Here is a 15535-nt window from a genome sequence, read left to right as displayed (position 1 = left end):
GCTGGATATGTTCCTGCCATCTTTCTGCTTTGTCTTCTTTCCCTAGAAGTGGCTTTCCATCTGAGCTCTTAATATTCATACACCTAGATTTCCTTTCTCCAAAGGTTTCCTTGATTTTCCTGTATGCAGCATCTACATTTACTAGGACCATACAACCTTCGACATCCTTGCACTTCTCCTTCAGCTAGTCTTCCTTAGCTACCTTGCACTTTCTATCCACTTCATTCTTCAATCGCCTGTATTCTTTTCTGCCCTCTTCATTTCTAGCATTCTTGTATTTTCGTCGTTCATCAATCAGGTCTAGTATCTGCTGAGTTACCCACTGATTCTTAGTTGATCTTTTCTTCCTTCCTACCATTTCTTCAGCAGCCCTGCAGACTTCATTTTTCATGACTATCCACACTTCCTCTATTGTGTTTCCTTCAGCCTTTTCATTTAGTCCTTTTGCAACATGTTCCTTGAAACAATCCCTCACACTCTTTTCTTTCAACTTGTCTAGATCCCATCTTTTTTTTTTTTTTTTACATTCTTTCCTTTCTTCAATTTCTTCAGTTTCAGAAGGCATTTCGTGACCAACAAGTTGTGGTCAGAGTCCACGTCTGCTCCTGGGAAAGTTTTGCAGTCTAACACCTGGTTTCTGAATCTCTGCCTAATCATAATGAAGTCTGTTTGATACCTTCCAGTGTCTCCAGGTCTCGTCCATGTATGAAGCCATCATTTGTGGTGTTTGAACCAAGTATTGGCAAGGACTAAATTATGATCAGTGCAGAATTCAACCAGTCGACTTCCTCTTTCGTTCCTTTGTCCCAATCCGAATTCTCCTACTGTATTACCTTCTCTTCCTTGGCCTACTACTGCATTCCAGTCTCCCATCACAATTAGATTCTCGTCACCTTTTACATATTGAATTAAATCTTCTATCTCTTCATATATTCTTTCGATTTCCTCGTCATCCGCTGAGCTAGTAGGCATATAGACCTGCACTATTGTGGTGGGCATTGGTTTGGTGTCTGTCTTGACGACAATAATTCTTTCACTATGCTGGTCGTAGGAGCTTATCCGCTGCCCTATTTTGTTATTCATTATAAAACCAACTCCTGCATTTTCTCTGTTTGATTTTGTGTTGATGATTCGGTAGTCGCCTGGCCAAAAATCCTGTTCTTTCTGCCAACGTACTTCACTCATACCAACTACATCTAATTTTAGTTTATCCATCTCCCTTTTGAGATTCTCTAAACTGCCACGATGATTCAGACTTATCACATTCCACGCTCCGACTCGCAGAATGTCAATATCTATCTTCCTGATTATCGCCCCCTCTCGTGTAGTCCCCACCCGGAGATCCGAATGGTGACTAGTTTACCTCTGGAATATTTTATCTGGGAGGAAGCCATCATCAGTACATCATTCATACAGAGAGAGCTGCATGTCCTCGGGAGTTAGTTACGGCTGTAGTTTCCCATTGCTTTCTGCCGTGTAGCAGTATCAACACAACTAAACCATGTTGAGTATTATTACAAGGCCATATCAGTCAATCATCCAGACTGTCGCCCTTGCAACTTCCGAAAGGCTACTACCCCCCTTTCGATGAACCATTCGTTAGTGTGGTCTCTTCAACAGATATCCTTCCGATATGGTTGCACCAGCGGCTCGGCTATCTGCTTCATTGGGACACGCAAGCCTCCCCACCACGGCAAGGTCACATGGTTCGCACTATTATGATAATTAAGATTCATTTTTGTGTAGAAGAAAGTGCGATCTTTCTATATATTCCAAAAGTTGTTATAATCATGGCTTACTGTAGCATTGAAAAAATTTTTAAAACCATTAAAAATTCTGCAATTTTGGGGGGTAGCACATTCAAATATGGCTGTTTCCAATGTGTTGATGTACCAAAGTTGTCAAAACTTCAACTGGTTCCTCCTCGATTGTAATCATACTATCAGATATTTTGAAATATGTTCTACCAAGCTCAATAGCTGCAGTCGCTGAAGTGGGGCCAGTATCCACTATTCGGGAGATAGTAGGTTCAAACCCCACTGTCGGCAGCCCTGAAAATGGATTTCCATGGTTCCCCATTTTCACACCAGGCAAATGCTGGGGCTGTGCCTTAATTAAGGCCAACGTCGCTTCCTTCCCACTCCTAGCCCTTCCCTGTCCCATCGTCGCCATAAGACCTATCTGTGTCTGTGCGATGTAAAGCAACTAGCTAAATGTTCTCTAGCCAATTAAAACCAAGGGTGTGTACAGGAATCCAGCCTATCAGTAAAGAGTTCGGGAGGCTTCCCCTTACGGTACTATAAAAGCAGGGCACTTTAGGGTCGTCTGGTCTGAATTGCTTCAGTGCTTGGGAATGCAACTTGAGCTAAGGGAGCCGGGGGTGAGGTGGCTTGATTAAGATCCAGCAGCACAAGTTAATGTCATTATTTACCTAGATATGTGATAGCTCCTGTTGTAGTTTGAGGGGAAGGTTTCAACCTCTTTTCTTTAAATGTAATTTTGTAAACTGGTGGTTTTCAATGTAGAATTTTCAGCAAAGTCTGAGGATTCTGGTTCTATTTGCTATGGGGAAATTAGTAATGTAAGGGAACAAAGAGTGATGACCCTCTGTTGTTTCCCATTCAACCTTGCATGGGGTGGCTAAAATTTTTGAAACATCAAAATTTCCTAAATCTTTTCTTGGCCTTAAATGTGCCTCCTTCAGTCGCACCTTATAGTATAGGATTAGCCTCTGTGTCTTTGGGTCATAAGTCCCCTTAGGGTTTCAACAATTTCCATAAGGAGTGCAGGTGTTTCGCCTCCTTGCATTTTGTTTAAGGCCGGTTATGTGCAACCATTTTCTTTTTCCATTAAGGCCATTTAGTATGGGCAATTATGCTCCCTGTTTATTTGCTGGTTGTTTCTGCATCTTGGTTCCATTTAGGAACAGTGCTTGGTGTTACTGTAATTGTGGAGTAATGTTGATGAACACACTAAAGTGAGGTCACCCGATGGGTTTCCTTGCGTAATTTCTGTATCAAAGGAAACTGACTGCCTCTGTGAGGCTAGGCTATGGTTTTTTGGAGCTCGGACTCCTGAGTAGTGTACCTTCTTGGAGCAAATCATGCTCTTGTAAACTATTGTACCTGTCAAGAGCAATAATGCTCTTTTCTATGTAACTTAACTGCCTGGTAATGCCTGATTTTTGGGCTTGTAAGTCCCTGATATGGTTAAAGCTGATGAGCTCATTAAATACTCATTATATTGTCTGTTATTCATTCAGATTTTCTATCTCTCAATTTTAAACTAGAAGAAAGAAAAGGAAAGAAATAAAATTTCCAAATTTGTTGTGTTAAGTTCTGCTCTAGTTAATTCCTTGTCCAGCCATTCAACCCTGGCGCTTCTTATCCCTCTGTGAATCACAGAGACGCTGTAACAGCAACGAAGCGACCACATTACACGAGGGGCAACAGTCTTCATGTGTACAGTTATGCCCTTATATTTTCCAGATAAACCCCTAGCGCCATTGGTAGTTAATCCAACTCATTGCTTCCAGTTAAGTCCATTTTCAGCGATGAATGAGTTGAGAAATATCACTGCTTTCGTTGAGCTGCAAAGCATAAAATTTACCAGTTTTCATTCATTCCAACAACGTATCCCATACATTTGCTGCCATTTCTTCTATTCTCTTGACAGTGTTACCAAGCAATGATATAGCCACCCATTTAACCACTTTTCTCTAGTCCAACAGCCCGCATTTTTTGTCAGTCTCCCTTGATCTATCCTATCAAGTCTTGGATAGTCCAAATGACCTCCTAAATCAAAAATATCTGCTATCTGCAATCCTTCCTGTACCCTTGCTTATAGATAGGTACATACTGCTTTTGTCCAATCTGAAGGTACCTTACTAACAATCCATGCTAATCTTATTACTCTATGTAACCATTTTATCCCTGCCTTCCCACTGTACTTCAGCCTTTCAGGTTTAATTGCATCTATTCCTGCTGCTTTATGGCAGTGAGTTTATTTACCATCCTTTCCACTTCATATAATAATAATAATAATAATAATAATAATAATAATAATAATAATAATACATTCTTCAAATGAACACTGCTGTCTCAGTATCAAGAGCCACAAAATTAATCACCTCTTTCTATCATTCTGTCATTGTCAGACAAATACCAATGCAACACACCAAGTGGCCATATAGCAAAGTCACCTCCGTACAGGCCATGAGGGCCTTTGGAGGAGTGGAAGGTAAAGGCTTCTACCATTGTTAACCTCGGCACGTGATGGGGTAGAGTGGATAGCTCTACGCCCGGCCTCCTTTGCCCCTAGGAATTAACCTGGTACTCATTTTTGGTATAGGCTCAGTGAACCTCAGGGCATATATGCACCTCCGGAAGTGGAAATCTCGTTCCTTAAATTTTACGACTTCCTGGCGGGGATTCGAACTCACGTCCTTCCGGGCGTACCGAGTACGCCTTTACCGCCTCGGCCAGGCAGCCCCTAAGTGGCCATATACACTGATGGAAAATGAAATCCCAACATGAAGGAGTTGTGCTAGATAAACGAAATTTGGGAGGTGTGTTTGCACATCTGAAAGATGATGCCTATTCACATTTGTGCGCTAGTCGATGAAGAGTAGTGCTAGTAGCACCACTATGACCTAGCAAAGAAAGTTTGGTTTACATGTGTGCTGTGCACTTCGTGAGCATGTCATTGTCAGGTGTTGATGTTGTGGGATAGGTGTGTGTCAAACATGCTTTTAAGGAGACAAAGAAGGCAGTATCAGCAGCTTACTGAGTTTGAACGAGGCCATGTAATAGCTCTACAAGAAGTTGGATGTTCTTTCCACGGTATTGCAGAAAGACTTGGAAGGGATGTATCCATAGTGCATCACTGTTGGCAGCACTGGTTACAGGAAGGCACTATCTCAAGAAGACCGGTGTCTGGCTGCACAACGGGTCACTACCGAGAGGGAAGACAACCATATTTGCTGCATGGCTGTGATGGATCGTACTACTGCCGTAGGAGCCATTAGAGCTTTCAGTTGCTTCATAGTGACTCAGCAAATTGTAACAAATCGATTACTTGAGGGACAGCTCTGAGTTAGACGTCCTGTAGCTTTCATGCCACTAACTTCAAATCACTACCATCTGCGACTTCATTGGTGTCAAGCTAGAACTTGTTGGAGGGCGGAATGGAGATGAGTTGTGCTGTCAGATGAGAGCTGTTTCTGTCTTGGTGCCAGTGATGGCCGTAGTTTGATAAGGAGGGTAGGTGAGCGCTTGGAACCAGGCTGTTTGTGGCATCAACACACTGGACCTACACCAAGGTTTATGGTCTGCAGAGTGATTTCACTTGACTTGTTGTTATCCTAAGAAAATTGACAGCGGATTCGTACTTCAGACTGGTGATTGAAGCAGCTGTGCTGCTATTCATTCGCAGTATTCAAGGGAGTGTTTTCCAACAGGATATTGCTCCTACTCATATTGCTGTCTCCCAACGTGCTCTGCAGAGTGTCGACCAGTTGCCTTGCCTGACAGATTGACAGACCTTTTGCCCATTGAGCACGTATGGGACATTATGGGACAATAAATTGTCATCCACCAATGCCAGTATTAACCATTGCTGATTTGACTGACCAAGTGCCATCACCATATTATACACCAGTCTTGCATACGTATTCCACTTCTCACTCCGTTTGTTTATATTCCCCCTCCCGTACCGTGCTCTTCCCTGCTGACAACATTGCTCTCGCACACAAGGACGAACGTATTACCAACTTGGTGTCAATTTAGCCAGCATACAGGCATGATATGATGTAAACACAGGGCTGTTGTGAGTTTTATGTCTGTTTTTCTGTATTTTTATCTACAGGGTTTTCTTTTCCTAAATCTTACTTCCCTAGTTTTAATACTCATCTTAGTAATTTTTTGTTTTCCTTCTAGATTTCATATTGCACAACATGGCCGGACGGCAGTTGATTTCCATTGAATGGTCTGGCTGGCATTAAATCTGTTTGATGTACATTTGTGTATTCGTATCATTTTAGAAGTTTTTATATTAAGTGGAACAACAATTTTACTGAATAGACTGTCATGATTTTTGCATGAAACAAATTTTAAGGACAGAAGAAACTTTTGATTACATCACAGTCATTTTATGTAGAACTGTTCTGACTTCATCACATTACATCTAGCGACTTCTTCATCTGATGATGATTCAACATGCACTTATTTTAATTTATAAATACCGTATATCATATGAGTGTGAATTTTATTAATGTTTTGTAACTTTTAGTGTATTCATTTTAAGTTAATTCTAGACAGCTGAAGATGGCCTAACGCAGCCAAAACATGTCCTGTTATTTTAATAAGATGCTTTTACAACTTTGAATTGTAAATAAACGTATAGGTATTGACTAGGTGGAACCAATATAATACTAGTTTTTCAATTTATGTGACCAAGTGCAACAGGCATGGAACTCCATTGCACAAAATGCCATATGGCACCTGTACGACATAATGCGTGCACGTGTGCATGCTTGCATTGAAAATCGTGGGGATTACAACGGTTATTAATGTACCAGTGTCACATGTCTTTTTGCGCATACTGGAACTTGTGACCTGGAAACTTTAATCAAATAAACACATAGACAATTGCTTGGCCTAAATTGCATTCCTCTAAACTAATGTGTTCTGGATGTTAGGATTTCATTTTCAACCACTGTATAAAGCTGTTCTTTTTACAACTGGTGTTATGTTACTTGTATAATATTAACATCTTTTGCCTGTTAGCTGAATCTCAAGGTTATTGTTACAAATTGAGAAGAATAATAGTTGTCGCCCAGTAGAACATGACGAAAGGCAGGATGACAAGTGAAGCATAATTTGCTGCCTGCAGAAATTAATGAAATAGACAAATTATCCAATAAATCACTTGATTTTATGTAAAAACTAGAAAGACTGCTTAGTTTTGGCTCTTTCTATTTAGTGAGAAGGGTTAAGAACACAGAACTAATGAATGAGCAAAGGTGTTGCTGTTAAATCTTAGAACGGACCAGAAAATGGGGACGTACCATTTTTTATTATAATGCTGAAGGGAAGGAGTTATCTTACAATAATTCCTGATCCGCTTCCTCTCTCCGTATTTTCGTTACACTGAATTTTTCTTGTGACTTTTGGGGTCAACTGTAGTTAACATGTAAGAACTCAGTGCATTTATGTTTGAGCATTTCCTTTTGATGCTAACAATTGTTTAATGCATTTATTTCTTGTTTCAGTTTATCCAACATTTGCTAAAATACCCGTGAATGTAACAGTGAAATCTGGAAGTACAGCTCGCTTGGAATGTGCTGCCAGTGGTTCTCCTCATCCTCAGATAGCATGGCAGAAGGATGGAGGAAATGATTTCCCTGCAGCAAGAGAACGCCGAATGCATGTCATGCCCACAGATGATGTGTTCTTCATTATCAATATCAAAGCTGCAGACATGGGAGTGTACAGTTGCACAGCCCAAAATTTAGCTGGCTCTATTGTGGCTAATGCATCCTTGACAGTGTTAGGTATGGAACTTCTCTTTATAATTATAAAACTATATTTGGATATTGGCATTATACTGTAACTAAATTTTTGAAGTGTCTTATGAATATTGAAATTGAAAACGTTCACTTTGTGCTGTTTTTCCAGGACATCATTGTTGCTTGAAATTATAATAAAATGCTTCATAGGAATGAAAGAATCTCTATACAATTTGAAAGAGATAATCTGCGGGACCTTTAAGTGCATATTTGGGATATTACTGGATGTCCCAGGAGGAATGGTCAATATTCAGGGATATGACAGGAATGATAATTTGAAATAAAAAATTTCATGTAGATACATGCCCTGTTCTTAATGGTTTTCGTGATACTCATTTAACCTGTTACGTCTGAAGGTGATAAATGAGAAACTCCTGTCCCAAGCATAGAACCTGAGACACACTGGCATATTTGCAATGCTTATGCTTCAGCTATATGGTAAAGGCTGAAGCAAGGACACGGGCACAAAGCAACATTGTATATTGTGTCTCACCGTTGATCTTTTTCCACACAAACAACATCTCTCTTATGTGCATGCAGTCTTGATTTTGAGGGTGGATTGAAATCTGGAAAATGCCTTCCCAAGAATCAAGTTGGCAAAGGCTGCGTTAGGGGTTGCGTTCGCATACCTCTGAAATAGTTTCTGCACAGTTTGAATATGAAGCTCCAGCTGAGTGAGTTTGCTGCTGTGTTTTATGTATATCATGAAAGCATTGAACATAGTTATGTCATTCTATTTCTCACCATACTGTATGGCACTTACATTGGTTTGATAAGTCCACCTCTCGCACTCAATACATACGACTGGCTTCTCTTTAGTTTCTTCTTTCTTGTTTAGTACAGTGCGCATTTCCGCGTTATGAATGCTACTGAACATGCAGACATCTCTCTTGTCTTTCCACTTCAAGGCCGTAAGCTTGTTTTTATATGCAAAAACCACCTCCCCTTTTTTTCAAATTTTTCCCCATGATGTCCTTCAGAAGATTCTTTCTGTTGGATTTTACAGTACCGACAGAGTCTGTCTGAAACTCAGTGGGCTATGAGGTAAGTTATCCCTTATTTATGGCGTGTACTACAACTGCGAGATAAGCAGCCAGAAACATAGGCTGCAGTTTTGCAAACTAGAAGTTAAATATTTTCTTGTGTACTACCAACAAATTTTAACTATAGTACTGTTACGCGGAAGTTGTAGTAACATTTTTATTGAATTGGCAATAAGGTTCCTAAAAATGTGAAATTTAGTGCAGTGGTACACCTGTTCCCTGGTGTTTTCGTTTCTTTAGCGCTATTCCTTTTGAAATTGTATTACTAGAGTCCAGTTAGACTCTTATTAGGCTATAATGTGGAAGTTCAGTTTAACTCAGAAATTGTTTTAGAAAATAAAAAGATGAAAATGTTATCTCAATGCAGCAGTAAGGTTCAGGTTATGTATCTTACCAGATTATTCCTACCACACAATATCATTTTGTTCTTTCTGTAATACTGATTACGAGGACGTGCATTACGGCAAAAGTAAAGTTTATATTTTATAATCAATGCCGCCGTATGCAGCGGACGATAATTAATTGCATTATAAATTATTCAGTCTTTTATTGCTAATTTAATAGGTGGTTAGTTTATTTTTCCAAGACAATATTAGACTAGTAACGTGCAAGCATTTATCTCACTTTAGTGCGAATACTTGGTAGTAAGTTGTTATGAAGTCAAAGAAAGATAACCTTCTTAATGTCCTCATTCGGCAGATGAATCACTATGAACAACTTTGTATATCTTTACTCCATATGAGCGGCACAGAGAGATTTGGAATAATAACCAAGCTTTTAGCATGCTCTCTAGTTATTAGGAAATGTGTGTACTATCACCTCTAGAACCCTGCCGACTAACATTTAGAAGGTAAAAAATATTTTGACTACCGAAACTTGATCTGATATATAACAGCATGACACCATCAAGCACTGACACCGTAACAATAATGGCTATAGGTATAGTGTGATATATTTTGTAAATATATACATAGATTACATTATAACGACTTATTTTCCGTATAGCATCATGCAGATGTAGATTCATCTGATGTGCAGCCATCTTGATTCTTACGGCAGCTGTCCCGATAGGAGCAAAGTCCCAGATAAGAGCGTTAACTGCTTCTCCCACTTCGGCATAGCTAAACTAGAGAATATTCTCCCAGACTGCACATAAACGAAAGTCGTAGTGCGCGTTTTCAACCGAACTTCCAGATAAATGTGCAAACTGCCACATAAATGAAAACTGCACTTTTATCTGCCTGTCATAGTACAGGCCCTAAGAAGAGGTTCAGCTAGAGCAAACACAGTTTGCGAGGGCTTGGTATACTGAGAAATACTCACCCCACAAACTTCATTTACCAGCTCAGTTTCCTTGCCTGTGTACCAGAGGATATTCCACAAATATCCTGTTTTGGCCTTGCATAATTTAAGATTCCATCCCGAAACAAGCTTTCTTCTTCGGAATGTACATTTTCTTTCCCTAGCAACCTTTCCAAAGGAGTAAACTTTCGTCATTAGATAGACGATCATCTGGCAAACAGGAGGTTTTAAATTTTGTTACTCGGATGTCTAAAACTGGCTTCACTTTGTAGAGTTTCTGGGATACTTGCCGATCGTAAACCTCATTATCAGAGAAATGTAAAAATTTTAGAAGAAGGAAAAAAGTTTCTTGCACATGATTTCGTAAAACACTGGTGTAGCAAAAAAAATCTATTACGTGAAAAGTAATGGGATAACTTCGGCTTTTGAATTATACCCTGAAGAAAAAAATTCTGAATAAAAGTTTTATTTCTTGTTAATAGGAACCTAATCCATCTCTGTACTTCTTTTCATATTAGCCATTCCTATGCTAGCTTGTGTTGACTGCTGAACATACAGATTAGTTTGCTCTGCAGTAAGATCGCATAGTTCATCATCAGTCTAATGTTCAAATATTTTGTCCGGTTCTTTTTATTTAAAGGTACACCCTGAATTCCACTTCAGTATGTAGCTGGAAATCGGGCTCTCCTACATCCCCTTACATCCCAATTACTATGTGGAGTGTGAGGCAAATCACACTCGCTTTCTGACTCGCTACTCTCATCAGAGCTCGAACTCGGCACCTGTCCACAGTATCTAGGCAGTAGACTTACTCGTGCTTCGAGCACCTAATAGGGGGATAGTTTCACCTTTACTTTCTAAACTTCAACCATTGCAACTATCTTCCTCACAAAAGATATTTATATACCAACAAGAGCTGAAAAAATTCACATTGAAACTCTCGATACTATGCTCCACGCAGCACACTGACTGAGCTTCACGCACCAGCAATATCCAAGCATCATATAGGTTGTTCTTGCACTATGCAGATAACAAGGAGATTCCCAGACGAGAACTGCTTAGATGCACGAAGGTGAAAAAAATCTGTCAGATGGCAGCACCTCTCAGAATAAAGAAAATTCAAACCTACCGCTTGTTTTGTAACGGAGATAAAAAATAAAAACTTTCCTCGCTTCCCACAGCGCGCGCCCAACTGCGGGCTCACTCTACGGTTAATGTACATTTGTTTTTGGGTTAGTAGCGTCCATGTATGTGTCTTACCCACCCAACCTCTTTGACGTTTTGAAATGGGTACAAGTTTTCCACATATAATGTTTACCACACGCTTGTGTGTGGGACTTTGATACGTGCAGAAAGTTAGTAGGACTACGCTGAACCATTTTAACAATGTGTTGCTGTTCCTGCACAGGTTGTTGAATTACACATTCAGAAGAAAAATGGGAACTTAAAAATAGCTGCAGTGTTCTCCCCAGAAATTTTCGTCAAGCTTGGTGTCAGGAATGAGTAGCCGGGCAGCAAATAAGGCGTAAAAAATGGATATGATAAAATTTCAGGGCAGTAATTTAACTATTTTAGTTTTATCACAATCACATAACAGAGTATTTTGAACTTCTGGTGTTCTACTGTTCGTTCATAATCATGTAACATGGGGGCTTACCATTTCATTGCTGTGGAGTTGTGATGGGATATTTGATTCATTTTACTGATGGAAAATTCTAAATTCCCATGGAGGGAATTAGATATTTTTCACCAATAGAGCATGTCAAAAACACATCAGATGTAAGATATTTTATTTAAACCTCGCTGTAAGGGGAGGACATTGAATGCAAATGAGTATTATTTTCAAATGAGCTGAGAGCGAGAGCCCGTTTTAGCGTACGATTCATTCAGTGTGCTATGGCTCTGTATGTCTCGCTGCAGTGGAAGTTCACCTCAACTGTGCCGATATGAACCGTGTGTGTGTTGTGTCTCACTGAGCCATGATTGCGTACGATTCTTTCAGTATGCCATGGCTCTGTATGTCTCGCCTGCAGTAAAAGTTGGGCTCCCCACCAAATGTCCAGTATACATTAATAGTTAAATAAATTTTATCAGTTCCACCTTTTCAATTCAAAGTTTTGCAGTGTGGTTTGCATTACAAGTTAATTTAATCCTGTGAATCAATTCACTTGGACACTTGAATGAATCTATGCACTGCTTCGAATCATACACTCAGTAGCCACCACTACTGTGGAGTGCCATGCGGGTTTGTAATGTCATGCAGAATCGCCTGCGATTCCACACTAATCTAGGCCCCGCTCGCGCACGACAGTATGTGGTAGTCAAGTTAAACATTTAAACTCCGATGTAATTGATGCAATTGTTGCAACAATAATGAACATTTGTCATATAAATAAACAGTTTAACAGTATTTACATTTAAATTTGGAACACCCAACGACTCAAATATATATTAATACCAGCTGATATAACCGTGCTTCACTACGGGATTCTCAGAAAGACTGAATTTGTGGTTTTTCTAACTGAAGTCAACATAGGTCATTACAAAAACGTCAGTAGGAAAGTAGCGATTAAAAGCAATGTTGTTATATAAAATACTCAATTAAAAAATGCACATTTTCTAACTTTTAAAGAACAGTACTACAGTGCCAATCTAACAGTCCAAAGTTCCAGAGCTGGAATGACCAGGCCGCAGACAGTCATGGACTCCTCTGCTGTTATTCCATTAAATATGCACATTGCTCATTTCAATCACTGCCTCAGAGTAGGGATTGAATAGCTCGAATGCGATGATGAACCAGTGTGTTACGTACCAGTAGTATCAGAAAATTTATGAACCAGAGGAATGGCATGCTAAAGAAGAAAGTTATCTAACTCCCCAGCTACTTCCCGCCAGTATTCAATCAGGCTGTTACACTCAGTGTGAGCTTGCATCCGGGAGATAGTGGATTCGAACCCCACTCTCGGCAGCCCTGAAGATGGTATTCTGTGGTTTCCCACTTTCACACCAGACAAATGCTGGGGCTGTACCTTAATTTTATTATTATTATTTTTTTTTTTTTTTTTGCTAGGGGCTTTACGTCGCACCGACACAGATAGGTCTTATGGCGACGATGGGATAGGAAAGGCCTAGGAGTTGGAAGGAAGCGGCCGTGGCCTTAATTAAGGTACAGCCCCAGCATTTGCCTGGTGTGAAAATGGGAAACCACGGAAAACCATCTTCAGGGCTGCCGATAGTGGGATTCGAACCTACTATCTCCCGGATGCAAGCTCACAGCCACGCGCCTCTACGAGCACGGCCAACTCGCCCGTGTACCTTAATTAAGGTCAAGGCTGCTTCCTTCACACTCCTAGCCTATCCCATCGTCGCCATAAGACCTATGTGTGTCGGCGCAGCGTAAGGCAAATTTTTAAAAAAATACTCAGTATGCAGCAGTAATCCTATCTATCGGAGATGAGTGGCAACAGAAGGCACAAAGCACATCTCAACGAACAATGGTCAATGTAATATTATTGTGATCAATTTTATGAGCTTTCTATATTGTAGGCCTTCACATTTAGTTTTCTTTCAACTCTGTGATATTAGCCTGCTGTACAAATTATTTATAGCATAGACTGTAGTTCCTTATTCTCTGACTTTACATACCGATTTTCATTAAATTCTGTTAACCCATTTTCTCGTGACTCGGCACGAATATGGACTTAGTAACAAAAATCCAAATTCATTAATATCTCTGTGATCATAGCCAGTATGGTAACAATGTATGAGATATAAATGATAGGAAATTTAATACTATATAACTTTAGTTATGTAGTATTTATCAATACGACCACTAGTAACATAAATATTTGAAAATTAAATTTTAGTCCTTCCCTAAACTACCATTTTTCTCAGCGTTAATACAATTATTTATGGCCTAGATTGTAACTACTTATTGCCCGACTTTGGCTACCAATTTTCGTTAAGATATGACCACTAATAACATAAATATCTGAGAATTAAATTTTAGGCCTTCCCTAAACTACCATTTCACTCAGTGTGAATAGAATTGTTTATGGCCCAGATTGTGGCAACTTATTCCCCGACTTTGCATACCGATTTTTATTAAATTTTCTTCAGCCGTTTTCTCGTGATGCGTGTACATACAGACAGACGGACAGAAATGACGGAAAATGAAAAAGTGCATTTCTTTGTTACTGTGGACACAACTGATACAGAAATACCATCCTTTTTTTAATTCTAAGCATTGTAGAGACAAAACTCTTATTTTATATATATAGATAGATAGATTATGAAACTAGCACATAACCTAGGTTATGTTAGCTGGGCCGTCTGTAAAAACGGCAGGGCGGTCCGCCCATTAAAAAGGTTCTGCGGAGAACACTGACCTGTTTCGTGCAGTGTGCTGAAAATTGTGGTAAACACTCTACTACCGGGCGAGTTGGCCGTGCGGTTAGGCGTGCGTGGCTGTGAGCTTGCATCCGGGAGATAGTGGGTTTGAATCCCACTGTCGGCAGCCTTGAAGATGGTGTTCCTGGTTTCCCATTTTCACACCAGGCAAATGCTGGGGCTGTACCTTAATTAAAGCCACGGCCGCTTCCTTCCAACTCCTAGCCTATCCTATCCCATCATCACCATAAAACCTATCTGTATCAGTGCGACGTAAAGCCACTAGCAAAAAAACACTCTACTATCAGGAATTTGATGTGTCAGGAAGCACCAACATTATTCCTCGACAGCAGCAGGAGCACTGTCATCACAGAAGCCTTTAACATACACCATGTCTGCATATTCTTCATTAGTGTAGATTTTAACCGGCACGTGTATAAACACAGTTAACCGATACTTTTCTCTGATATACACTCAATCCCTCATACTGCTTCACTCACAACACACCATGGGCAACTGCACCTTCAACAGGCTGTTTTAATGTTAGAAGCACATCCCAAGCAAAGAGGTTGAAAGCAACGAGGTAGGTTGTGCTAGAATAAAAGGTCAAAGAGGTTGGGTGGTTATGACACATACGTCCGCCAGTAGCCCAAAAACAAATGTACATTAATGTTTTCTATCTCAGAAACCATTCAGAATAGGGTTGGAAGAAAAGCTGGTTGGATATCCTGTATTTGTTGTTTCAAACTAAGTAATATGACCATTTATATACTGTATATTGCAAATTAATATTAAGCTAGATATTAATAGTTCCATGTAAAATTATCTTTAAGCTGGGTATACATGTCCTAGTAGTAATTTTTACTCTTTTGTATTAGAATGTCTATGTATGCAACTTCTAAACAACAGAAGGCACAGTCATGTCTGATGGATAGGGAACAACTAAGTGTGTGAATATTATAGGTAGGGACATTCAAATTTCTTGAATGAAATGCTGCTGAATTCTTGAGTGAAAAAAGAAAAAATCTTGTGTATCGAAGGAAAATTCTTTGGTAGGTAATTAAAATTCTTGAGCAGTAAACATTAAAGACGGAAAAAGAGATATTTACATACTTTACCTTGTCATTCTCAATGCAGTTGTATTTCGGTATAAATAAATAGCACATGAGATACGTTCATTTCCTTGCAGAAAACTACTTTATTGCCTCTACATCTGTTTCTTAACAACACACAG

General features: G+C 39.7%; 1 protein-coding gene across 2 annotated transcripts in view; it reads left to right on the top strand.

Annotated features, from left to right (window-relative positions):
* Positions 1-15535, top strand: part of LOC136864354 (leucine-rich repeats and immunoglobulin-like domains protein 3) — a 238509-nt gene that overhangs the window by 186860 nt on the left and 36114 nt on the right. For both annotated transcript variants that reach the window (XM_067141239.2, XM_067141237.2), the window contains exon 12: positions 7271-7552. In XM_067141239.2, the coding sequence (XP_066997340.2) occupies positions 7271-7552 (282 nt within the window). The remainder of the gene's footprint in view (positions 1-7270; positions 7553-15535) is intronic.

The sequence above is a fragment of the Anabrus simplex genome, chromosome 2, assembly GCF_040414725.1.
Source record: "Anabrus simplex isolate iqAnaSimp1 chromosome 2, ASM4041472v1, whole genome shotgun sequence".
Taxonomy (NCBI): Eukaryota; Metazoa; Arthropoda; class Insecta; order Orthoptera; family Tettigoniidae; genus Anabrus; species Anabrus simplex.
This window is presented reverse-complemented; position numbering and strand designations above follow the sequence as displayed.